The sequence below is a fragment of the Oncorhynchus kisutch genome, linkage group LG16 (genome assembly GCF_002021735.2).
Source record: "Oncorhynchus kisutch isolate 150728-3 linkage group LG16, Okis_V2, whole genome shotgun sequence".
Classification (NCBI taxonomy): domain Eukaryota; kingdom Metazoa; phylum Chordata; class Actinopteri; order Salmoniformes; family Salmonidae; genus Oncorhynchus; species Oncorhynchus kisutch.
This window is the reverse complement of record NC_034189.2, coordinates 30,261,034-30,288,026: the sequence shown is the minus strand read 5'-3', so window position 1 is coordinate 30,288,026 and position 26,993 is coordinate 30,261,034. Positions and strand designations below refer to the sequence as shown.

Sequence of the window (26,993 nt, the reverse complement as noted above, 5' to 3'; positions counted from 1 at the left end):
AGCAGCTGTGTACTAGCTGGTTGGAGATCTTTTGTCTGCAGTCTGATTCCACAGACTAGAAAACCCCATGTTGGGTAAGAGAACGGCCTAGTCGAACACTACGGCTGTAGAATGGAGATGCTTATTATTGTGTGTGTGTGTGTTTGTGTGTCCTCCACCGATCCCATTGCACTGATGGGCTAAGTCTCCTTCTGGGAGAACACGAGGAGTCATATTAGGCTCTCAGACTGACTTTCTCATCAGACCCATACGGTACACAAACAAACAAGCACACACAGTACACACACACACGGCTACATCACACGCTAAATTATAGAATTCCGACCGTTATCCACTACTATTTTATCTTGGCATGTACCCAGGTCTTTTAGTTTTACTACAATTGATTGCATGTCCATTAAGCATGTGAAAGCAGGGCCCGATATGCTTGGGCATCAGAGATTATTATGGTAATATATACAGTTAGGTTCAAAATGGCCAAAGGCACTGCATCCCAGTGCAGGAGGTGACACTACAGTCCCTGGTTTGAATCCAGACCGAATCACATGATTGCGAGTCCCACAGGGCGGCGCACAATTGGCCCAGCGTCGTCCGGGTTCTGGCCCGGGGATAGGCCGTCATTGTAAATAAGAATTTGTTCTTAATTAACTGGTTAAAAAAAAACATATATTTTTGACCAACTGAGCTGCAGAGGACCATGCGGACCACTGTATCTCTGATCATTTAAGACGTTGAGATTTCGTAAAATACTATGATGTGTTTGACTATGGTGCTTAACTCATGGAGGCCACGCTCTCTATAGCTCGTGAACATTCTCACCAGTCAGAGACTTTCACGTTGTACAGTACTGTGAAAATATGCTATTATTAAAGTCACAGGTAGAAATGCTTGGCCAGTTTTAGCTCATTTCCCTAGGGACTTTCCGCCCTTCTCCTCACAATGGTCCAATTCGTGGGGACCTCCTCTCTCTATCCCCTCCACTAACCCTCGTCACGCACACACACACTCACACACACACTCACACACTCACACACACAAACACACACACACGACACAAAAGACCTACCCCGTTAATTAACTGCTCACAGTGGAAATTAAATATCCTCTCTCTCCACCAACGCCCGGATATCCCCCTAATTATTCCAGTTGTATAATTCAGTGGTTTTTAAAGTGCCACTAATTTTTCCACCGGTGCAGATAAAGTCGCAACTCTCCATATGGCTGGAAATAATCTCTCGGTTTTAAGATCCTTCCTGTTCCCCCCGTAATTATCTACACCGGGGGTCCCTGAGTTATCAGTTTGATTGGCAGGCGAGGAGAGAGCAAAGAGGAGCAGCGTGACTTTAATTCGCGCTAATGTAGACTAGAGGTATCAGAGTGACTAGAAAATGTTCATGACAGACTAGATAGTGACTAGATAGTGAATGTGGGATGTAATTGATTACTTTGATTTGGTGACACACTAGGTTGATTTGGTGTACTTCAGGGCATGCACAGCTAACCAAACCAGTTTACTGTTTATTAGGATCTATTGTAGCCCGCTAAGGGTCAGTATTCCAATAGTCCTTTAAAACAAACAGTGACAGTAATTAAAAAGTTAACTAACTGTTTAATACAGATGAATTAACACAATTGAAGCATCTCATTTGACCATTTCAGATGGTTATCGTGTAGTGCTCAGATGCATTGGCTTGCAGTGCTCCCTGGACTCCACCCTCTGTGGACTCTGCACTGAAGGAAATAAGTTGGATTTCATGTTGGGTCCTTGGTAGAGTTTCTTCCTCAAGAATCTGCACACCATCCATCCCTGTTTTGTTTTTGTCCACGCCCAATGAATGATTTTTTATTCCACTTTTTCAGTCCTATTTTCAGTTATATTCACTTTTGCCGTTCAATCACTCTCATTCAAATTCCATCCCAAACTTTCACAGTCCGACTTTTAAGAGGGCACAGAGTATGAGGTGAATTGGAATGATTAAACTTACTGTGGAATATTTGAGAGGGATGAATGGGAGATTTTTTTTCTTAAATACATCAGAGCTTTTTACTAGTCAGAAAACCAAACCACTGAGGCCATTTAAAATGTTACACTCCGTCTCTCTCTTTCACTATGCTCTTAGTGGAAGACACAATAAGAAAGTCTCCTTAATTGAATTTTTTTCCATTAAAGTTGAAAAGCACAGTAAATTGTCAGTCTGACTATGCAACTCAGTGTGCCACTGGTTCATTGATCCAGCAACAGTTTTCATCTCTCATTTATTAGGCCTTGAGCCTGGGCTAGAAACAATCACTGTCTCCTCAGCGGCATCTCCTCCCACCAAACACTCTAATTTCCTCTCCGTCTGCCCCCACCATCGATTAACTCCCCCTGTCATGCATGACAATCACTTCCTCTCGATTTGACTATCTCTTAATTACTCTCACTCTTTCTCCCATTCTGTCAATCTATTTCATACATTTGATCTCCCCCTTTATCTATTTCACTCATTCTTTCTGTCTGTTTCTCACACTTATCGCTATTTCATCCACCCGCTTTCTCTATTTCTATGTTTTTTTCTTTATTTCACTCTCTCTCTCTCTTTCTCTATTTCAAATTTTTTTTTTCACTCTCTCTCTTTCTCTATTTCTACATTTTTTTCTTTATTTCACTCTCTCTTTCTCTATTTCTACATTTTTTTCTTTATTTCACTCTCTCTCTTTCTCTATTTCTACATTTTTTTCTTTATTTCACTCTCTCTCTCTCTTTCTCTATTTCTACATTTTTTCTTTATTTCACTCTCTCTTTCTCTATTTCTACATTTTTTCTTTATTTCACTCTCTTTCTCGTTCTCTATTTCTATTTTTTTTTCTTTATTTCACTCTTTCTCTCTCTTGCTCTCTTTCTCTGTTTCACTTTTTCTCCCTTTTTCTCCTCTCTCTCTCTCTCTCTCTGTCTGTCTTTTTTATTTTTATTTTTCACTTTCACTTATTATCTGAAGGAGAGATGAGTCATCATGAGTTTTAGAGTTAGCAAGATGGCTGCCCGGACTATTTGCGCTGTGTCCCGCCACCCCGCCAACCCCTCTTTTACGCTGCTGCTGCTCCTCTCTGTTTATCATCTATGCATAGTCACTTTAACACGTTCACGTACATATTACCTCAACTAGCCCGACTAACCGGTGCCCCGAGCACATTGACTCTGTACCGGTATCACCTGTATAAAGCCTCACTACTGTTATTTTCACTGTCATTCTACAGTTTTATTTATTTAGCTTCTTTTTTTTATTTTTTTAAAACTTATCTTATCTATTTCTTTTACTTATCTAATACCTATTTTTTTAACTTAAACATTGCACTGTTGGTTAGGACTTGTAAGTAAGCGTTTCACTGTAAGATCTACACCTGTGGTATTCGGGTGCACGTGACAAGATACACTTTGATTTGATGTGAAGATCAGAGAAGAGAGGTCAATCATATAATCATTTCGCCCTCAACTAGATCAATCAAAGCACCAGAGTGTGTTTGCTCCACTTTCTCCACTGTCTCCTGTACCCTTGGGCACTAGGAAGGAGACACACGTCACATGGGCTAGCTAGGCTACCGCCCAGAAGCAGAGAGGCAAGTCAAAACACTGCCTGAGTGACTAACAGCTCGGTATGTTCAGAGGCAGAGAAACAGTTGATTTTATCTGGGGGTTTTTAGGACAGTATTTTCCCCCTGTATTCTGAGAATTAGCTTGGCGTCAACTTAATATTTGTATCTGGCACTTTTTCCGCTTTAATAGCAATTATCTTGAACTGAACGCCTAAAAACACGGCTGTGAAATGATTGAGCTAATGTGTTTTGTTCCCAGCCTGACATCTCTTATCTGCAATTACTGATTGTTTTTTCATTGTTATTTAGCCTTTATTTAAACTAGGCAGGTCGGTTAAGAACAAATTCTTATTTTCAATGACCGCCTACCAAAAGGCAAAAGGCCTCCTGCAGGGACGATCCTGGGATTAAAAAGAATATATATATATATACAAAACACACATCACGACAAGAGAGACAGCACAACACTACATGAAGCCAACACAATAGCATGGCAGCAACACATGACAACACAGCATGGTAGCAACACCACATGACAACAGCATGTGACTGATATTGTATGTGTGTTGTATGTGGAGGATGACGGCTGCAGTAGGTATCTCATAGGGGAAGGGAGGCCTAAGAGGGTTTTATAAATAAGCAACAACCAGTGGGTCTTGCGACAGGTATACAGAGATGACCAGTTTACAGAAGAGTATAGAGTGCAGTGATGTGTCCTATAAGGAGCACTAGTGGCAAATCTGATGGCCGAATAGTAAAAAACATCTAGCCGCTCGAGAGCACCCGTACCTGCCGATCTATAAATGATGGCTCCTTAATCTAGCATGGATAGGACGGTCAGTTTGGCAGCTGAGCTGAAAGAGGAGTGATTACGATAGAGGAGACCAAGTCTAGATTTAACCTTAGCCTGCAGCTTTGACATGTGCTGAGAGAAGCACAGTGGACCGTCTAGTCATACTCCCAAGTACTCGTATGAGATATCTGCTCATTCGTAAAGCCACATTTCAGGTCCGTTCGCTAACCTTCAGGTGATTAGGTCATTTGAACCTTCTTGTACATGTTACGGCTGGCAAATGCAATGTGTACTTTCAACGTTTCTAACTGGGATAGTTGAGAACAATTAGCCCTTCATTTTGTACCAGCTATTCCACAGGCTCACGACAATAGAGAATTGAGCCAGACAACATGCTCTGGTTTTTGTTTTGCAATCGTAGTTTTTATTGTTTACTTTCGCGATACAGCAATGCAATTGAGAAATACGTTTGACCCCAAAAAATATGATTTCACAATCATGAATAGATATATAATACAGGAAATAGACAAGGAAACAAACGTTTCGTTTTTTTGCAACGTGCTTTGATTGAATGCTGTTAGTGACACTTACCATATATTTGTTAATGAATGGCTATGACGGTTTAGAAATGGTTGTTCTGAACAACTTGTAGTCTTGTAGTCATTCATCATAATAAAATTAGACCCAAGTTTGAAAATGCCCCAAAAACACACAGGAATGTGTATATAAACAATCAAGACTGTTCAAGGTAATATTATATGCCAATAAAAACACTTATACACCTGTTTCTGGCTTGTTTTACTCCGCTCTGTGAGGGAACGATTGTTTACCCATAAAACATGGCCCCTGCGACATCAATTGCGGTTTACAAGCCGTAGCCTCGTGTGTGTGTGTGAGGAATTCACAATCTCCCTCCTTGATTTAGCCTATTTAGGATTAAGGAGAATGAAAATACAATGTAAATATGGATAAATCATTTTGCTGCCTCTCTGCTGCGTTCTCACACACACTCATTTGGTATCAGCGGGGAATATTTGCTTTTGTGTGTGCGCCTTAGTATTGAATGCCCTTCCTGCAAATAAATACGTATTCGTAAAGGCAGGCAGTAAAATAGATGTTTACCAGACCTCCCGCTTTGTCTAAGGGTTCATTGGCAACCCGGATACAAATTGCCTGGAAAAAGTCTGGTTTTATCGAGTCTGGGGGAAGGCGCACAGGGTGACCCATGTCATAAATGCTGCCAGCGACCCACCTGGCACTTACTGACTGACCCCTGTGTTCATGGAGCCGTCTGGAACTTTAGCCGCACACACACACACACACACACACACACTAAAATATGGACACACGTACAGAGGCACACACACTAAAGCAACTCTCTCTCTGGCAACTCTCTCTCTGTATCTCCCCCACTCTCTCTCTCTCTCTAACTATCTATATCTGTCTCGCTCATGCTGCTATTTCTCTCTATAGAAAGTCTTACACCCATTGAACTTTTTTCCCATTTCGCAGCGTTACAAAGTGGGATTGAAATAGATTTAATCATGTTTTCTCTTCTTCATTGGTCTACACAAAATAAATCCATCATGTCAAAGTCAATTGGAGTTTTATTTATTTATGTATTATTATTAATAAAAATGTATTTAAAAAAAACTCAAAATAAAGTCATTGCGTAAGTGTTCACCAACTTTGTTTAGGCCACTCAGGTCACTCAGTCAATACTGAATTTCAAGCACAAATTCAACTACAAAGACCAGGGAGCCTCATAAAGAAGGGCAGTGATTGGTAGATGGGTAACAATAACACATCAGACATTGAATACATCTTTAAGCATGATCAAGTGAATAATGATGCTGTGGATGATGTATTCAATCACCCAGACACATCAGAGATACAGTCGTCCATCTGAACTGAGCTGCAGGACAGGAAGGAAACTGCTCAGAGATGTCACCGTGAGGCCATTGGTGATTTTAGAACGGCTACGGAGTTCAATGGCTGTGACGGGAGAAAACTGAGGATGGGATCAACGACATTGTAGCGACTCCACAATAATGACCCAAATGACAGAGTGGAATGAAGAATACACATATTCAAAAAGAAAGTGCATATGTACTCAAATAAAACAGCATTAAAAAAACCATGGCAAAGGATGAGACTTTTTGGCCCGAAATGCAAAGCCTTATGTTTTGGGGGCAAATCCAACACATCCCTGAGTAACTGCCTCCTTGTTTTCAAGCATGGTGGTGTCTGCATCACGGTGTGCATCCACCACCGTGACATCGACCAAAAGACTCTGTTTGAGATGGAGCTAAGCACAGGCAAAACCCTAGAGGAAAACCTGCTTCATTCTGCTTTACACCAGACACTGGGAGAGGAGTTCACCTTTCAGCAGGACAATGACCTAGAGCGCAAAGCCAAATCTACACTGGAGCTGCTTACCAAGAAGACCGTGAATGTTCCTGAGTGGCAAAGTTAACGTTTCGACTTAAATCTGCTTTAAACATTGCTGTCTAGCCATGATCCCCAACAATTTGACAGAGCTTGAACAATTTTTTTGAAAGGAATAATGGGCAAATATTGGACAATACAGGTGTGCAAAGCTCATTTGAGACACAAGAAGACTCACATCTGTAATCGCTGCTCAGGTGTTTATAACATGTATTGAGGGAGGGTGAATACTTATACAATCAAGCTATATTAGTGTTTTCCTTTTCATTAATCGCCCCCAAAATGATCTTCCACTTTGACACTATAGTAGTATTTTGTGTAGATCAATCCCACTTTGTAACACTATAAAACGTGAAGAAATCCAAGATAAGTGTAGACCTTCTATAGGCGGTGTAAAATACGTCTGTTTCCCTCCCTCTCTCTCATCTATATCTCTCCTTCCCTGGTTAGCTATGCAGGTATTCTGTTTCACTTTTTGCAAGGTCACCGGCTGGGCTTACCTCTGTTCCTGTTCATCTCCCCACTCCTTCTCATCTCTCTCCCTCTCTCTTTTTGGGCCAGGAAGGCATTTGATTTATCCTCCTGCAAGGTCAGCATGTGGGTTCTCTCTCTTTCTCTCGCTCTCTTTCACTCTCTTTCTCTCTATCCCTCCCTCCTTCTCTCTCTTTCTCTCTCAGTAGTTCCCCCACCCCTGTCCTGCTAGCTGACTTCAGTGTAAGTGCTTGTGACAGGGGTAGGTTATGATGGCGCTGATTGCGCTCTTTGGCTTGACCCGGACAAATTGCCTGTGTGAGTGTCAGGTTCTATGGCTGGAGGGCAGGAGAGCGGACCAAGTCCTGCTCTGCTCTCTCAAACCCACCCTCCTCACTTGCTTCTCCTGTTTCTGTCCTCTCCTTCACACTGTGTGGGTGATCCAGTGCACTCTTGTTCTCTGTCGTAGAGACGGTAACTAATCGCCATTCGGCAGTCATCGATATCTTAAATCCATTTGGCATTCTTATTGCAGCAATGCCTATTCTAAGTCAGTTTATCCTCTCTGTCTGTGTTTTAAGTGTGTTATGGTTGAGAAAACCTGCTAAAGAGCCATCATTTAGGGGTTTATGAGGACATTAGTCAGGTGGATTTATGCATACAGTATGGACACACACACGTAAACACACAGAGGCACATGCACACGCAAACACACACAAACTCCCGCATGCACTAGCTCTGCAGCGAGGGATCCGCACAGATGAACACACTCTTAACTCACTGAGATTACATCGGAAATAATTCCTCAGTGGTCCTGCTCTCTCTCCCGCTCCCCTCTCGCTCTCTCTCTCTCCTCTCTCTTTCTCTTTTCTCTCCCTCGCTCCATGTCTCTCTCTCTCTCTCCCTCCCTCTCTCTCTCGCTCTCTCTCTCTAACTATCCACCTCTCCCTTTCGCTCTGTCTGTCTCTCTCTCTCTCTCTCTGCATCATGCACCACGTGAAGGCAACTGAAAAAGGAGAGGGACGTGCCAGAGCATGCTTGAACAACTCCTTCATCTACTAATGGGAGAGGGGGAAGAGAGAGAGAAATGGGGGGATGGGTTGTGGAATGAGAGAGAGGCAGAGCGAGGAATCTCAGAGACAGATAGCGCTGGGTATGGAGATAGGATCAGAAGGACAGAGAGAAAATCTGAGACTGACAGAACCTCAAATAGCCACAGGATAGTTAGAGAGATATCTCAAAGAGAGAGGGAGAGGCTGAGCATAAGAGAGAGAGAGAGTTAGAGGAGAGTGAGAGAGGAAGTTAGACAGAAATGGAAAGATGGAGTTGGAGGAGGAGACACAGTAACAGACAGAATGGTAGGGAGTTTGAGGAGACATATGAGAGAGTGGGAGTTAAAGTGCACATCGTTGTCAATCTGATGTTGGGCACGATAAGCACTGTTCTTGGCACCAGCAGGCATTGAGGCGGAATCTAGGGCACAAGCCGTTAGCATAGAGTGGGCCCGACTCACCACTCCTCCTCCTCCCTCTACTTGGCAAGACAGAGTCCCATCCGGAAACACTCTCTCTCTCCCTCTCTCTCTTTCTTGTAATGACAATGGTAAAGATTAGTTCTTCAGTAGTTCTTCAGTAGCGATGGAGCAGAGCCAAGATGGAGCCCCAGAGCCGCCGAGCCGTGTCCTGCCAGTCGCCACCGGTGTAGTACAAATGCACCTGCCTCTTTGGAAACTAATATCCATAATGTACGGAGCCATGGTTAATGCATTAGGAATGTAGCTGTGGGTAGTAGATGCTCTCAGGACCCTTTTCTCTCTCGCTTCCTGACACCTCTAACACCTCTAGTACTACTCTGTATTGGGGCTCTCACACCTTTACCTGGTGTAACGTGTATCGTTTATCACCTAGCCTGCTCCCTGGACAGCTAACACACTTTTGAGTGGTGTGCGGTGTGTGCGCTTGGGCGGGGTCTGACGTGTGCGTGACACGCGGACATAGCTGCGCGCGTGTGCACGACATTAGTTGAGTGTTTATGGGTCTGGATATACAGAGTGTCTCCTGGGGACTTTCCTTTTTGTGTGTGTGTGTGTGGGGGGGGGGGGGGGGGGGGGCATAAGGTTGCGTACTCTCGCATAATACCGTTTTCTTTCTCATAGTGCCGTGTACTTTCTCATGGCGTCGTGTACTTTCTCATGGTGCCGTGTACTCTCTCATAGTGCCGTGTACTTTCGCATAGTGCCGTGTACTTTCGCATAGTGCCGTGTACTTTCTCATGGTGCCGTGTACTCTCTCATAGTGCCGTGTACTTTCGCATAGTGCCGTGTACTTTCGCATAGTGCCGTGTACTTTCGCATAGTGCCGTGTACTTTCTCATAGTGCCGTGTACTTTCTCGAAGTGCCGTGCACTTTCTCAAAGTGCCGTGTGCTTTCTCATGGTGCTGATTTCTTTCTCATAGTGTGGTGTACTTTCTCATAGCATCGTGTACTTTCTCGTGGTGTCGTGTACTTTTTCATAGCGCTGTGTACTTTCTCATAGCTAGTCCTGGGGAGATATTAATAATGTCATGTCAATATACTCCTGTTCGCCCAGGCGATCCTTACAACAGCAACTATTCTCTAGTTTATTCACAGCATAACACGGCTCACCACTCACCTATTGCACAGGCCGCGCTCTCACTGAAAATCAACACTGACAATTTGCATATGTAATTGGGTGGAAAGCAATTGGGCTGGAGCTACGTTTATAGAATGGCAACAGAGAATCACTAACCGAAGGATTCTGTGTTTTTCCTCGGCTCAGGCGGAGGAGTGTGTGTGTGTGTGTGTGTGTGTGTGTGTGTGTGTGTGTGTGTGTGTGTGTGTGTGTGTGTGTGTGTGTGTGCGTGTGTTACTGTGCAGTTGGTCGAGCAGGGGCAGTAAGTGTGTGTGTGTGTGTGTGTGTGTGTGTGTGTGCGTGTGTGTGTGTGTGTGTGTGCGCGTGTGTGCGTGTGTGTGTGTGTGTGTGCGCGTGTGTGCGTGTGTTACTGTGCAGTTGGTCGAGCAGGGACAGTAAGTGTAAGGTTCCTTTGACGAGTCTTCATTTCGTTACTGGGTTCTAGGAGACAGACAAAGAGTCAGACTGTTCTTGTGTGATGAATTACATCTGTGATACAGGTGTGTGTGTGTGAGCGCCATGGTGCCTTACCATGGTGCCACTGTGTGGGGGACTTTTGTTTACCCAGTAAAGTATACCCAAGGCATTAGCATATCTTAATCCCTCCAAATGGCAGTGGTATGTCCTCAAGCCACTGAGATCTGTCCCGCAACCATCTATCAAACCATTTCCCATCCCCTTACACACAACATGAATCTTTATAGATAGATAACACGGGCTGTACTCGTATATACCTGAGCAGATGCGTTTTTATAAGTGATTATATGACCTAATACACATTGATCCGGGAGGAAGTGACTTTCAATGTTATTGTTTACCAACAGTACTGGCATTTCTATGATGTTCCTATTATCATAACTCTGCCAATGTGTCATACACCCACTATGCCGTCTCAAGTGTAGACACAGGAATTTTTGGGAGCGCTTTTATCTGTGGCGCACAATGGGAGCTCTGTACTGAGTGAGCGTTGAGTTATGAATTGGAAGAAACCACTTTGAGTAACAGCTGTGGTGAAAAGCTTCTGATTCTGAGAGTCTGGACTCTCCGCACAGCAGCACTATTGTAGTTTCTCTGTCCTAGTGCGGACTTCTCAAAGTTCATGGCTTCGTCGTTGTGGCCGTCGTGAGGGAAGTCAGGGAGAAGGACCAAGTTTGAGGTTTGACTTTGCTTTGCCTTGTTTCGTTGCTTTTCAAGAGGTCGGGGTGTCCTGTCGGCTTGACAACAGCACCATTCATAGTGTGTCAGCGTTACTGCAACACCAGAAGGTTACGGATGGGATAGAAGGCAGCCAGGGGTAGCCTATACTGTTCCTTGATGCCGCTTCCTAATCCAATAATAGTAGCTTGGGTCGAAACTATTTCAGGCAGTCTGTAAGGTTATTCGGTCACAAGGTTGTTTATCTGATCCAAACTGTGGATGTTCAGTTGTTGTTCAGTTTCTACTTTTTGCTACTTTTATGACGCTTTGTTGCTTATCTCAAATGGAAAACAAAACAAAAAAAGTCAAATCTGTAAGCTGTTGTTATAAAGGGGAGGTCAGAGAGGGTCAGAACCCGGCTTTGGTTAAGGTGTGTGACGTCAGAACGGTCCTCTCATAGTAGTCATCAGGTCAAGCTGGGTGAGTTCTGTTTAAGAGGTATTGGAATAGGCGGACATTTTGATGGACGCGTCCCCCAGGGAAAGCAGGGCAATTTGGGAACACACACACACACACACACAACAAAGTATGTCTCTTGGCCTTTGAGATTCCTAGATACTTCTCCTCCACTTTCTGCTGTCTATCCCTCCATCTCTCCGTCCTTCCTCAGTTCCTTCCATCTCTGTGAACGAAAGAGAAGTGTCCCTTCTCTCCTGGGGGCAGTGTGGCAGCTGTCTGCAGGCAGAACAAACAGCCAGGCTAGGAGTTGTTAATTGACCGTGGCGATCCATAGAAGGCTGCTTAGACCCGGCTCGCTCAACCCCTACACGCGTTCATGCGCACCCCCACACAGCACACAAACACACAGCCCGGATTGGGGAGCCAGTGCGATGCAGAGCGGAGCGCCTTAAGGAATGTCGTCATCATTTTGGGGGTTATTTTACCCTCTTTTTCTCACGAAATTTGATGATATCCAATAGCAATCTTGTCTCATCGCTGCAACTCCCCAACGGGCTCGGGAAAGGTGAAAGTTGAGTCGTGCGTCATCCGAAACATGATCCACCAAAACCGTGCTTCTTAACACCCGCCCGCGTAACCCAGAAGCCAGCTGCACCAATGTGTCGGAGGAAACACCGCTCAACCGACGCCCGAAGTCAGCCTACAGGCGCCCGGCCCACCACAGGAGTTTGATGAGCCAAGTAAAGCCCACCTGGCCAAACCTTCCCCTAACCCGGGTCTGTAGTGATGCCTCAAGCCTTAGACTGCTGCACCACTCGGGAGGCACTAAGTAATGCTTAATTGCAGGCATGGGGGGCCTAGCAATAGTGAGAGGAAGAGAGAGGAAGTAGGCTAGCTTGTGCAATTAATTGGCCCAAATTCAGTCTGTATGCAAAATGTAGACAAACATTTTCCCCATCTTGCTCCGACTGTTCCCTTATGTCTGATTATTGCAGATGACAGAATATTGAGCGATCTGATTGGATAATACGTTTTGTGTTGCTCAGCCCTTGAGGTGGTTTACCTCTGTGTGTCCAACACTTAATGATGATTGGTGAGATGGTAAGCTCGGAGTTCCCCTGTTTAACGTGTCCCTGTTATGAGCTATGAAAGGGGATATTAGATCATCAATATGGTGTCGCCACGGAGTAAAGCCTTGAGAGTGGCCCTGGTTGGAAATATGGCGTGCTTCTCTCCACCCCTACCACACGTACCACATTTCAACCCCAGAAACCCAAATCAAACATTACCACATTAACATTACCCTATACAGTACGGACCTTATCCTTATCTCCCTTCTAACCTCTGACCTCTGACCTCTCTCTGTCAGGTGATCCTAGTGAGCTCGTCCATTAACGAGCGTGACCAGATGCTGTTCATTAGTACAGACGAGGGCTCCTCGTTCCAGCGACAGCCCCTCTCCTTCACCGCGGAGACCCTCCTCTTCCACCCCAAGGAGGAGGACAAGGTGCTGGCTTACTGCAAGGAGGGAAAGGTGAGTCAATGTCATAATTAGAGATAATTGTGCTTTTGTGGGGATATCTATTTCATCTATTTCTATTTCATGTTCATAGCATTTCTATGAGATCACAATTAACAGAAATAGATGTAAATATGCTAAAATACTTTGAGCAGCGAACTTGTTTTGGACAGATATACTTTCCCTTTACAGTGCTACTTAATGCACAGCTAGGATAGCCTTGCCCTAGCAAACGTAGTGTGTCATGTTGTGTGGCGTGGGTAGCCTAGCGGAAAGAGCATTGGGCCAGTAACTGAAAGGATGCTCATTCGAATCCCCGAGCCGACAAAGCTGAAAAATCTGCCAATGTCCCCTTGAACAGGGGACATTGTTAATGGCTTGCCGTGACCTTAGTCTCCAAGGGTGTCTCAGGGGGATATGCGGGAAAAAAAGTTCACCCATGCTGTGTATATATGTGTGAAATATGAATTTTTTTTTGACTTTGTGCTGTTTTATTCAGCGTGGTTGTAATGATATAGACTACAGTGTGGAGAATACGGAGTGTGTTGAATTGACCAACTATACGTACAGTGGAGAAAAAAAAGCCCTTAGTCACAGATCTCTGTAGGATCAGCTTACCTTCCCCAGATCCCAACCGTTTTGAAATCCATAACCATTGGGGTAGTAAAACACAAAACTGACCCTAGGTCAGTGTCAAGGGACAGTTCTGCGTCACATTTGGCATCGTCTCCGATCTCTCCTCAGATAACTCACAGTCACAGTAGCAACAGAAAATGGAGGGACCTCCACTTGAATCATTTAGAGTTAATTAAACAAGAAATTAAATGAGGTTTTAATCTGTTCCATATGGCCAGGCTACAGATGGAGAGTAAAAAAAGTCATTTAACAGTACAGAAAAATCATTTAGCGGAAGAAAGAGATGGGAGGCCTACGGTGGCCCCCCTCTCCTTCAAACGCCTGTTAGAATTCATATATTTGTATGGGAGAGATGATTGGTGAGATAATGCCCCTTGCGATTGGTTATCCTTTGGAGATGTTGCTGTGGTCAGGTTTGATTTATCTTGGTTCAGCCAATCCGGTTTTATTACGTTTGATCCTATCGATTAAATTGGGCTTTCTGGATTTCAGCGAGAGATTCGGTGTTTGCAAAGGTTTGTGGTCTTCTGCTAAAGTGTGTATGCACTTGCAATACCCTATGTGCATGTCAGCGGAGGCTGCGGAGGGGAGAACGGATCATAATATTGGCTGGAACGGAGGCAATGGAATGGTATCAAACCATGTGTCTGATGTATTTCATGCCATTACATCTTTTCCACTCCAGCCGTGTGTGTGTGTGTGTGTGTGTGTGTGTGTGTGTGTGTGTGTGTGTGTGTGTGTGTGTGTGTCTGTGTTTGTGTCTGTGTGTCTGTGTGTCTGTGTCTGTGTCTGTGTCTGTGTCTGTGTCTGTGTCTGTGTCTGTGTGTGTGTGTGTGGCAGTAAGGGAATGTGTGCAGGCTTGCTGGTGAAACCTTTTTTGTGCTGTTTATGTCTGCTGGGATACCTGGTGAGCAAATCAATACATATTCATTATTAAGCCGATCAATGGTACACATGCACACACAACCAAACTCACCTACTGACACACACACACACACACACGGAATAACCAACTAAGATTAATAGAAGTTGGACTGAGGTAGGTGAACTGTGGAATTCTCTGGCTTGACTTACTGGACCGGATGTTCTTCAGCACAATTTACTACACACTGAGGGATGTTCTTCAGCACAATTTACTACACACTGAGGGATGTTCTTCAGCACAATTTACTACACACTGAGGGATGTTCTTCAGTACAATTTACTACACACTGAGGGATGTTCTTCAGCACAATTTACTACACACTGAGGGATGTTCTTCAGCACAATTTACTACACACTGAGGGATGTTCTTCAGCACAATTTACTACACACTGAGGGATGTTCTTCAGCACAATTGACTACACACTGAGGGATGTTCTTCAGCACAATTTACTACACACTGAGGGATGTTCTTCAGCACAATTTACTACACACTGAGGGATGTTCTTCAGTACAATTTACTACACACTGAGGGATGTTCTTCAGCACAATTTACTACACACTGAATGATGTTCTTCAGCACAATTTACTACACACTGAGGGATGTTCTTCAGCACAATTTACTACACACTGAGGGATGTTCTTCAGCACAATTTACTACACACTGAGGGATGTTCTTCAGTACAATTTACTACACACTGAGGGATGTTCTTCAACACAATTGACTACACATTGAGGGATGTTCTCCAACACAAGTTACTACACACTGAGGGATGTTCTTCAACACAATTTACTACACACTGAGGGATGTTCTTCAGCACAATTTACTACACACTGAGGAATGTTCTTCAGCACAATTTACTACACACTGAGGGATGTTCTTCAGCACAATTTACTACACACTGAGGGATGTTCTTCAGCACAATTTACTACACACTGAGGGATGTTCTTCAGCACAATTGACTACACACTAAGGGATGTTCTTCAGCACAATTTACTACACACTGAGGGATGTTCTTCAGCACAATTTACTACACACTGAGGGATGTTCTTCAGCACAATTTACTACACACTGAGAGATGTTCTTCAGCACAATTTACTACACACTGAATGATGTTCTTCAGGGCAATTTACTACACACTGAGGGATGTTCTTCAGCACAATTTACTACACACTGAGGGATGTTCTTCAGCACAATTTACTACACACTGAGGGATGTTCTTCAGTACAATTTACTACACACTGAGGGATGTTCTTCAGCACAATTTACTACACACTGAGGGATGTTCTTCAGCACAATTTACTACACACTGAGGGATGTTCTTCAGTACAATTTACTACACACTGAGGGATGTTCTTCAACACAATTGACTACACATTGAGGGATGTTCTCCAACACAAGTTACTACACACTGAGGGATGTTCTTCAACACAATTTACTACACACTGAGGGATGTTCTTCAGCACAATTTACTACACACTGAGGGATGTTCTTCAGCACAATTGACTACACACTGAGGGATGTTCTTCAGCACAATTTACTACACACTGAGGGATGTTCTTCAACACAATTTACTACACACTGAGGGATGTTCTTCAGCACTATTTACTACACACTGAGGGATGTTCTTCAGCACAATTTACTACACACTGAGGGATGTTCTTCAGCACAATTTACTACACACTGAGGGATGTTCTTCAGCACAATTTACTACACACTGAGGGATATTTTTCAGTACAATTTACTACACACTGAGGGATGTTCTTCAGCACAATTTACTACACACTGAGGGATGTTCTGACACCATAAAATCACCAATACTGAGATGAAAAGCCATGACAATCATCCATTTCACCTCTTTATCCAAACTCCTGTTTTGTCAGGCATTTACTATTTTTTATCATATCAATCTATGACATTAGCTACAACTTTGTTGTAAAGAACCTTGGTGTAAATTCATTGTTTGATAGTTTGATTGTTTTCTATTCAAAGCTGTATGTGTCCACGGATTTGGGCCGGAAGTGGACTCTAATGCAGGAACGAGTGACCAAGGACAGGATATATTGGTCAGTGATTTTCTATTCCTGTTACAGTATGTCTCCCACGTGCTTTACAGTACTGTAACTCTGGCCTTTACATTGTCACACCCTCACTCACAAAATGTAGCTGTGATCAACTCAAGGGTTAGAGAGTTTTTCAATTTCAGGTTTATCTCCTCACTCCTTCTGCATCGCCCCCCTTTCTCTCTCTCTCTCTCTCTCTCTCTCTCTACCCCTCTCTATCTATCTATCTATCCATCTATCTCCCTCCCTCCCTCCCTCCCTCCCTCCTGTTCTGAGTGTACCCAGAAGGTCATAGAGACAATTCCTGCCTGTTTGCTGCTCTCGCCTCTCAGAAATGATCTCTGTTCCCCTTGGATCCAGATCAGTGGTTGTAAAGCCATTAGTGTTGAGACCTGGACATTTGTCCGTACCTAACACCAAATCATCCCCAGCACATCTTACTGTATGAGGATAGATAGGTTAGTTCCAAAGTCTGTTTTGAGTCAAGCAGATGTTGTGGCTAATATCTGATCCAGGATCACACAAATCGGACCTTCGCCCCCACTATCAGTTGAGATGTAAAACTGATCCCAGATCTGGGTATAGAGGCAATTCCCTTACACTTTACAATGCATTGCATTTCACATATGGATACCATTACAAAGGCATTAGAAAAAGGCTTTTTTTATGATGTATGTATTAGCACTAGCTGTAGGAAATGAGAGATCAAAAGATTACGTACCATATATGTAATCCAAGCACCGCATTTGTATCCCTAACCACTGACTAGCAATAAAATATCACCACATATACTTTGCTTTGGCCAGTGACTCCCCAAACAGTCTGATAGCGAGTATGTAATGAGATGTAAAATACTAACAGAGACACAGAAGTGATATGCCTAGGGAGTTGTTCCTAGTCAAGTCATATGGACAAGCAAAACATTTCTCTCTCGCTAGAAAACATTAGGACCCAGAGTTTTTTTTTTCTGACCACATGACCTGACCAAGAAAAACTCTTGGCCCTGAAAAATCCTCTCAAAGCATCCGTGCTTTCCGAATTGCCAGAATTAGCTAATAGTTGGGTCTGGAATAGCTTTATCCTCACTGCGTGGCCTACTGCTCCTAAAAGAGCGGAAGAGAAGAGTGGTCTGGGGTCCTTAGAAATCAGGAACACTTTAAAGAGCTAGTCAGCTTCTATCTGGCAGGGTGGTCCGTCCGACAAGATGGACGCCAGACACTAGTGCTTTGTACCACTTTCTCGACACGTTCAGAGTTGGGTTGAGAGGTATTTCAACTATTTATCTTGTGTAAAGCATTGCTGGCTAGTGGCTATCTCATGAAATAGAACAGATGTGAATTGATTATGGGTGGTGAAATGGTGGCTCGTATGCTGCTTGAGGCCAAGAGCAGACAGGAAACACAACTCAGAGAATGACACAGTATGTGAGGAGAATAGGACGCAAGGAAACATGTGAAATAGAATGCAACTTTTTTCCAGAAGGAGTTTTGTTCACTATATTTCTCCCTCCCTCCTTTCCTCTTCCCTACCCCCTCTTCTCCCTCTCTTCCCCAGCTTGCTAATTGCTCATAAAGCCTCTTTATAGGGAGCGCAATGGAGGTTTTTATATCTCACCTATATCTTTATAGAGCTGGGGAGATTTCACAGACTTCCCTGACGACTTCTAATCAGATTCACTTTACTAGGAGGACAGAGAGAAAGTGACGATAGGAAGAGGGAGGGGGGGGGGGGGGAGAGAGGGGAAGCAAAGGAGGTTAAGTGCATGACAAGTTTGGTTATGTTTGCCCCAGCTGCCAACTTTAATACTAACCTCCTCTGTCTCAGGTCTGTGGCTGGTGTAGATGTGGACCCTGACTTGGTGCATATGGAGATGCAGGACACAAGTGGAGGTACGGTGCACTTCTTTCAGTGTGCACGCATGTCTGGATGGATTCTGTGAGCTACATCTTTGACCTTTTTCTCACAGACCAAATGCGATTCTTCTCGAATCCCCTAAACACACGTTGCTACCCTCAACTACCCTTCTCTCATGCCATTCCTCTCCCTTGAAGACAAGTCTGCCTGTGCAACGCTCTCAACTCCTCACTCAACTCCCACAGGCACCAGGATTATCATATCATTATAGGATATTAACATTATATTATATTACCATGGATTATCATATCATCAGCCAGCCAGGTTAGCTCTGCACGACCCACCAAGGGGAATAGGTGTGTGCAGTGTGGGGGGTGGGGATGGTTGTGTGCGTTTGTGCCCAGATGTAAACATTTGTGTGTGTCTGCATGCCTATGTTAGAATGTACAGTACCAGTCAAAATTTGGGACATAGGTACACTATTTTCTACATTGTATAATAATAGTGAAGACATGAAAACTATGAAATAACACATATGGAATCATGTAGTAACCAAAAAAGTGTCAAGTGAATTAAAATGTTTTATATTTGAGATTCTTCAAAGTAGCCTCCCTTTGGCTTGATGACAGCTTTGCACACTCATGGCATTCTCTCAACCAGCTTCACCTGGAATGCTTTTCCAACAGTATTGATGGAGTTCCCACATAAGCTGAGCACTTGTTGGCTGCTTTTCCTTCACTCTGGGTCCAACTCATGACAACTACCAACCGATCCTCGACTTCGGCGATGTCATCTATAATATAGCCTCCAACACTCTACTCAACAAATTGGATGCAGCCTATCACAGTGCCATCAGTTTTGTCACCAAAGCCCCATACACTACCCACCACTGCGACTTGTATGCTCTCGTTGGTTGGCCCTCGCTTAATACTCGTCGCCAAACCCACTGGTCCCAGAATTTTGATTTGTTTAACACTTTTTTTGGGTTACTACATGATTCCATATGTGTTATTTCATAGTTTTGATGTCTTCACTACTTCAACAATGTAGAAAATGTTAAAAGAAAATAAAGAAAAACACACTTTTGATTGGTACTGTATGTGTTAGAATGTGTTCGGGACACTTTCACAACCCGCAATCCCACAGTGTAGACAAGGAGAAGTATAGAGTCTGAGACTCGAAGGCACAAAAAGAAGGAGAGGAAGTACAAATGAAGGACAAAGGAAGGAGAGGACATGTTAATAATACCTTGTTTACTTAACACAGTTTTCCTGATAAAATTAAGTCACCAAAGTGTCATACTTAAAATGTGTCATCATCCTCCCCCAGAAAGTGAGAAACAACTCCCAAATCCCATATATGTGTCTATACTTTCTGATTGTGTACCGGACAGAGTGTGAAACCTGTCATCCTGAACAAGCCCGGCCGTGTTTTTTCAGAGAACCAGAGAGTCTGTCTGTCTGGGCCAGCTGCCCAGGCAGGAGAGCTCTTTCCTGGGCTAGGCAGGGCCACATGGTTCCCATCTCCCCCACCCTCCCCCGCCTCTCTATCGTATGGCAGCTCATACATCCAGACGGATGGGTTAGAGGGGCCCATGCGACCAGGCATGCCAGGGCAAGCTGTTCCCCCTGCGCCACCCTGTCACCCTGGGTCCTGTCAAGGTTAAACGATGGCAGGTAGCAGGGGGGATGGTGGGTGGCCTGGTCAAATTGTGGAGCTGAACCCCAGGGAGAGGCCTAGTTCTAACACAAATCCTGGGATTTGCTTAGGGTCTGTGCCCAGGGATGGTGGGTGATGAGGGGCATAGATGGGGGGAGGGGGTACAGGTGATGGGTTGATGGAGGAAGCAGGCTCGCTGGGAGACTGGCAGGGTCTGTGTGTGTGTCATTGGGGAGATTGATGTGGAGAGCGTTACGGCTGCTAATGCAAACACACGGACATCCTTTTGTCTCGTCACACACCCAGATGCATACAGCAGCACACTGAGCGAGTGCACGTAGACTCACATAATCATGTTGGGGGATAAAAACTCGACGTAACGTCCTGTTCTCACACTATCACGTAATCTTTCACGCCATCTTTGAAACTATACGCACAATTCATGTCGGAAACCGTGGTGGTCTTGGATGTTTTGAAGAGATGACGGTCAAGGCCCCAAAAAACGTCTGCTCTTTTCCTGCGCTCTGTTCTTTCCCGGAAGTTTCTCTTTCCAGCTGCTACGTGGTTTCGTGATACGTGGTTTTCAGTTGTTTTGCGTTATTTCCTCGTTATTTCCCTCTCAGCCGGGTCAGGCAGCGAGAGTCTAGCAGGTCTGCGCCGTATGAATAAGTGTACGTGTCACAAGCTGGAAGTGAATGCTTAACCAATCTAATTGCCTTTTAATGAGTTCTCCCCGTATGCTGTTTTGATTAAACGTCTGAGCATTGCAGTACATTTTCGGCCAGCCAGACTGGAACAAAAGTTAAGCAATAATAAACAACAGAAGAACGAAAGAGAGACAACTTGAAAAAGGTAAAAAGTAGAACATAAGACACCAAGATAATGTTTGATTTTGTGGTGTTTTGGACTGTTTGCATTTTCTTCCAACGCTAGCTTGTCACTTCCATCTGGCTTGTGAGGCGGAAAGCTAATGTGTTTTCAGCGGGCTTGCCGCTACTGACTGTTGTTGCTGATGCAGCTGCTGCTGTGTGAAATTCAATACGGTTTAGCGTTCCGACAGAAGCTAACCCAACCCGCTCTGCCTTTCTGTCGGAGGCTACGCCTGATCCCCCTGACATTTTGACTGGAAGAGAAGTAAGGCGCCTCGTGAAGATGTGCCATATCTAATACAGCTCAGCACTCAAAGCACTCCCTGTCTACCTGATGACTTTCAATATATCCGCCTCTCCTTTTCTTACAGTCTGTCTGGTCTCTCTCACTCTCTCGCACGCATGCACACTAAATCTGACCACACTACAACTGTATCCACACTGTTTATCCCTCGGAAAGTTTCACTTTCGTCTTATTTTTCTCTCCCCAGGGTACCTGTACGTGACCTGTCTGATCCAGAACTGCTCAGACAAGATGGTGACGGCTCAGTTCTTGGGGAAGATCGACCACAACTCTCTCTCAGTCCAAGACGACTACATCTTTGTCAAGGTAAAGAGACATTTACAAAACCCTTTGTTGTTGTGATATGTCTTCATAATTGTTTGGTTATTAATGTGCCACAATGGTATCCCTTTCTTAATATACTCGCTTTGGCATTCAGGTAGGAAGGCACAGTTGCTTGTTAGGACATTGTACATCATATGATGGAGATCCCAGAGTACGGTAGCTACAGCCACCAGCTTATTCTGTGATGAGAGAGAGGGAGAGCGCGCAAGAGAGAGAGAGAGCGCATTTACAAATAAGGTTTAAAGAAATGTTACTCAATCTGAGTATTGTGTGTGAGAGAAATGGAGAGAAGAAGAGAGAGAGAGACAGACAGAGGAAGAGAGAGAGAGAGAGAGAGAGAGAGAGAGAGAGAGAGAGACAGAGGGAGAGATCAAGGGAGGGAAGGAGCATTTAAAAATCTCATTATGTGTGGAGGCCTGTGCAGGGTCAGTAGCAACAAAAGATTGGACTATTATCCCCAGGGATTATCCCTGGAGCATTACTAACTACTAGTACTAGGCTGCTGGGAGGGATGTGGGTTAGGGGGACAGTCATTCCTCAAAGCACGCACACACACACACACACACACACACACACAGATATGCACACACACACACTTGCAAATGTACACACACACACACTCAAACAGACAGACAGACAGACACACACACACACACTGAGACACATACTTAATTAAAGAGACACACTAAAACACACAGAGAGACACACACTAGTGTGTGTGCCCAAAGAGCTCTATTTTCCTGTCATCTAACAAACGTAAAAGCCTGCAGTTTGCTAAATTCCATTTGCTCTTGGATTGGAGCCTGTTATGTCTCTATATGTTCTTTTTTCTATGTTTTTCTATTTCTTGGTTTGGGCCAGGTGTGGTTCTCAATCAGGGACAGCTGTCTATCGTTGTCTCTGATTGGGAACCATACTTAGGTAGCTTTTTCCCACATGGTTTTTGTGGGTAGTTATTTTCTGTTTAGTGTTTTGCACCTTACAGGACTGTTTCGGTTATTCCCTTTGTTATTTTTGTTATAGTGTTCAGTTCCAATAAAAAGCATGAACACTCAACCACGCTGCGCTTCGGTCCGATTCCTCATCTTCAGACGACGAAAACCTTTACAGCTATGGTCAGATAACATGAAAATAAAGCTCTTTGGCCACGCACACCAGTGTTGGCTTTGCCGTCGAAATAAGGACGCATCAGCAAGAAATAACCCCATACCTGCCGGGGTCCTTGTTAAGGTCAACGGCATCAGGAACTTTACCCAGTACCAGGACCTTTTAGCCAAAAACCTCTGCTAGGAAGCGGAAACTTGGCCACAAAGTGGATCTTCCAGCAAGATAATTAACCAATAAGCACAAAATCCACAAAGGAAATGGTTAATTAAGCACAAAATCAAAGTTTCGCAATGGCCATCTCAGTCTCTGGACCTATAATCCCCCGTTGGATATGTGGTTTGAATAGAAAAGGGCAGTCCGGCACAGATGAAGGATAATCAAGGATCTAGAAAGAATGGTCGAGGATCCCTCCCAATGTGGTCTCCAATCTCATAAAACGTTTTCTTTTAAAGGCTCAGTGCCGTTATCCTTGCAAGTTGAGGTATTGAAATGTATTGAAATAGGGGGCCAATCATTTTGAGCCTTGTCTTTTTGAGAGAAAAAAACAAGCTTACCTGTTAATTCAACAAAATCTCTTTCTCTGAGCAATTGTATTCATTTAAAATAATATAATTTTCAACATGTTTTGAGAATACCACAAAGCCCAGTATTTGTCTTGTTTATTTTATACAGTCTGTTAATGTTAATCTTCATTACATTTGAGTCATTTAGCAGACGCTCTTATCCAGAGCGACTTACAGGAGCAATTTTGGGTTAAGTGACTTGCTCAAGGGTACCAATACTTTTGGGACCTGACTATATACTGTACACATGCAAATAAGCACACGCAGATACTGTTCGAATGCCCAGAAGCACACACACACTGAGACACACACGTGTAGTAACCAGCTCAGAAGCGCCCACACATACACGAGTGAAATGACAGATGCTCATGCCAACGGTATGCTTGTGTCCGTGGGGTGGGTGGGTATCAGATACTGAGCTGTATGGAAATGCAGACTCAGACAAACAGTGAGAGAGAGCGCCAGTGTTGGCATTGGCAAATACACCTACTAGCTTACCATCCACAGAAAAACATTCCAGCTTAACTTCTACGTCGCTGGCCTGAATAAACTGGTCTTCAGCTTAGCTCGGCAGATATTGTTCAAAGTTTGGTCATCTTGCATCTACTTCCCACCAGTGAGATCAGGGCCTCGTATTCACAAAACGCCTCAAAGTAAGAGTGCTGTTCTAGGATCTGGTCACCCCTGTCTGGTTCATTATTATCTGAAAGGAAAAACTGATCCTAAATCACTACTTCCCACTTACCACAAACAGCCAAGCAGAAGGTATTGAGCTGACACCACTGATCTCTCACAGTGCTAACAAACGTTCACACTTCCCCCATACTGTAAAATATGATGTCGATGGGCTTTTTTAACCGGGTCAGCACTCATCTTCTCTGATTGGATGATTCCACCTCAGCATGAGACAGCACAACTTCATCATTACCCAGAAGCCTCCTGCTGGGATTTGCATACTCTCTGTCTCTCGTTCTCGCTCGTTCTCGCTCGCTCCTTCTCTCTCTCACTCTCTCTCTGTCTCTCTCCCCCTCTCTCTCCCTCTCTCTCTGTCTCTCTCTCCCTCTCTCTCTCTCTCTCTCTCTCTCTCTCTCTCTCTCTCTCTCTCTCTCTCTCTCTCTCTCTCTCTCTCTCTCTCTCACTCTCTCTCTCTCTCTCTCTCCCCTCTCTCTCTCTCTCTCTCTCTCTCTCTCTCTCTCTCTGTCTCTATGTCTCTCTCTCTCTTTCTCTCTCTCTCTCTGCTGAGGAACTGTATTTCTGCTGAGCTCATCTCTCTCTTCAGGGAATAACAGATGGTGCACCTCCCGTTCACCTGTGGTGGTTAGGTTACTGGTGTGCACCTTTTCTCTCACCTTGTTTCTATTTCTTTCTCTCCTTCTGTCGCTCTCTGCTTCGGTCATAAGGATCGGTCATAAGTGGATCGGTCATAAGGATCGTGGTGTGAGAGACATTGAGTTAGTCATTGACATGGTGTGTGTGTTTCTCTCTCTCTCCCTCTCTGTTACCTAGGTGACCACAGGAAACCGCACCAAGCACTACGTTTCATACCGACGGAATGAGTTTGTCCAGATGAGGTTCCCTAAATACGCCCTACCAAGGTACAGTACATGAAATGGACCTGACCCCAACTGTACACAATAGAAATGACATACTGTTCCCTTCATGTCAAGGTACAGTAACTTGAAATGGAATTGACCCCAACCTTGCACAATACAAGTGAAATGCTCCCAATATGGTGCAATACACCGTATTGCAAATAGGAACCTTTGCTGTCGGTGACTGTGGCTCAGTAGACGGTGTTAGCGTGGCACTGGCTGAGTGTTATTGAATAGCATTGATTGGAGAGCGGACTCTTCTGCTTTCTACCTCACTAGAGAGAAAAAGCAACAGGCAACGTCATTTACACCCACACACACGCATACAAGATACCACACACACTCTAGGGACAGTGTATGGAAAATAGCACAAACTACACACACGCGCGTGCGCGCATACCCACAACACAACACGCAGACACACACACTAGGGACGGAGTGTGTCTGGAATGACTTAGATTCTACCTCCATACCACTTTGAGGGTCTTGTGTTTGATTACTCAGGCCCTTTTGCGCTCTTTAAGGAAGGGGAAAGTGATTGAGTTACACACACACACACCACTCCTTCCTGCTTACCACAGCAGTTTGACCGATCGCTGAAGCAGGGCTTGTCTTAATAAGTACTGTATCATCCTAAGGGGATCAGAGAGAGCACGGGAAGCGGAGCCCTCTGATTAGGTGTCGGGGAGGCCATGGAGAGGTCTGCTGAGTCAAGTCATGATTTTCTACCGCCCCAGTCTTCCTTTTCTCGCTACATATTTCCTTTTAGCAGCTGGTTGAGCAGATAGGCCACTCTGAGCTTTTAGGTAAGAGAGGGCAGGATGAAGAGGATAGAGAGACGGGGAGGTGAAAGAGATGTGTGATGTGTGTGTGTGTGTGAGAGAGAGAGAGAGAGAGAGAGAGAGAGAGAGAGAGAGAGAGAGAGAGAGAGAGAGAGAGAGAGAGAGAGAGAGAGAGAGAGAGAGAGAGAGAGAGAGAGAGAGAGAGAGAGAGAGAGAGAGAGAGAGAGAGAGAGAGAGAGAGAGAGAGAGAGAGAGAGAGAGAGAGAGAGAGAGAGAGAGAGAGAGATAACTAGCTGTGGTTGCTGAGCTTCTTGTTTTCCACTGTGAATTATTGAGAAGCTTTTGAATGATGCAAAGAGTGAAGTTGGGCCTCCTGGATTTATGGAGTTGTTAACAGCCTCTGCCGACCCTGTTTGTTTGTTAGTCTGAAGAGCTGCTAGACTGTGAAATCATAAGCGATCGTCATCTCTTTCTCTTCCAGCCTCTGTTTCTCTTTCCTTCTCTCTCACTTCCTCCGTCTCTCTCTTGCAGACTTTACCTCTTCTCCCTCTCCCTCTCTTTTTCTCCTTCTCTATCAACACCATCTCCAGCCCTGTATCTCGCTCAACTTCTTACTCTCTCAAAATATTCCCCTCCTTTCTTCTCTTTTTTTATGTCTCTATGGTGACAGGCTTTGTGGGTAGCCGTTTCTCTTCCAGTCTCTGTTTCCTCTCTTTCCCTCACTTCCTCTCTCGCGTTGTCTTTCTCTCTCCTCGCACTCCTCCTCCTTTTTTTGTTTGTCGTCTTTCCACCCGTCTCCACCCCGACGCGCTTTGGGGTCGACCCCAGGAAGCCTCCGTGGATGTGCCTTGAAGCTCGTCTCTATGGGAGTGAATGGGAGAATACTGTCTGTTGTCTCTCTCTCTCTTTAGAAAGTCTGCTATGCTGTGCCGTCGGGTGCGGCACCAAGCCGCACACTGACAGGTGCAGCAGAGTCTTATTCTCCCACAGAGACATCAGCCCACATGCTAACCGTTTGCGAGCGTTTCTCCGCTCAGTTATGGCCTGTCGCCAGTCCACAAATAAGTGAAGATGACATCCGTCTCCCTCTTCCCACTGTACGTAGGCAAATCGTCCGCTTCCCTTTGTGCGGATGATGCTAGCTCTTCCAGCAAGTGGCATTACACAGGGAATATAGCACAGTAGGTTTCTGCAAAGTAATCCTGTGCTTTTGGCGTAGGATTGCACACCTGAGCACATATCCGTGCTACTTTCAGCTGTCTGACT

General features: G+C 44.5%; 1 protein-coding gene across 11 annotated transcripts in view; it reads left to right on the top strand.

The window, feature by feature from the left end:
- The window catches only part of LOC109906613 (VPS10 domain-containing receptor SorCS2), a 327,683-nt gene that overhangs the window by 247,467 nt on the left and 53,223 nt on the right, over nucleotides 1–26,993 (top strand). For all 11 annotated transcript variants that reach the window (XM_031792219.1, XM_031792224.1, XM_031792216.1 and 8 more), the window contains exons 4-8: nucleotides 12,903–13,067; nucleotides 16,603–16,676; nucleotides 18,498–18,562; nucleotides 21,547–21,665; nucleotides 24,860–24,947. In XM_031792219.1, coding sequence (XP_031648079.1) covers nucleotides 12,903–13,067; nucleotides 16,603–16,676; nucleotides 18,498–18,562; nucleotides 21,547–21,665; nucleotides 24,860–24,947 — 511 coding nt within the window. The remainder of the gene's footprint in view (nucleotides 1–12,902; nucleotides 13,068–16,602; nucleotides 16,677–18,497; nucleotides 18,563–21,546; nucleotides 21,666–24,859; nucleotides 24,948–26,993) is intronic.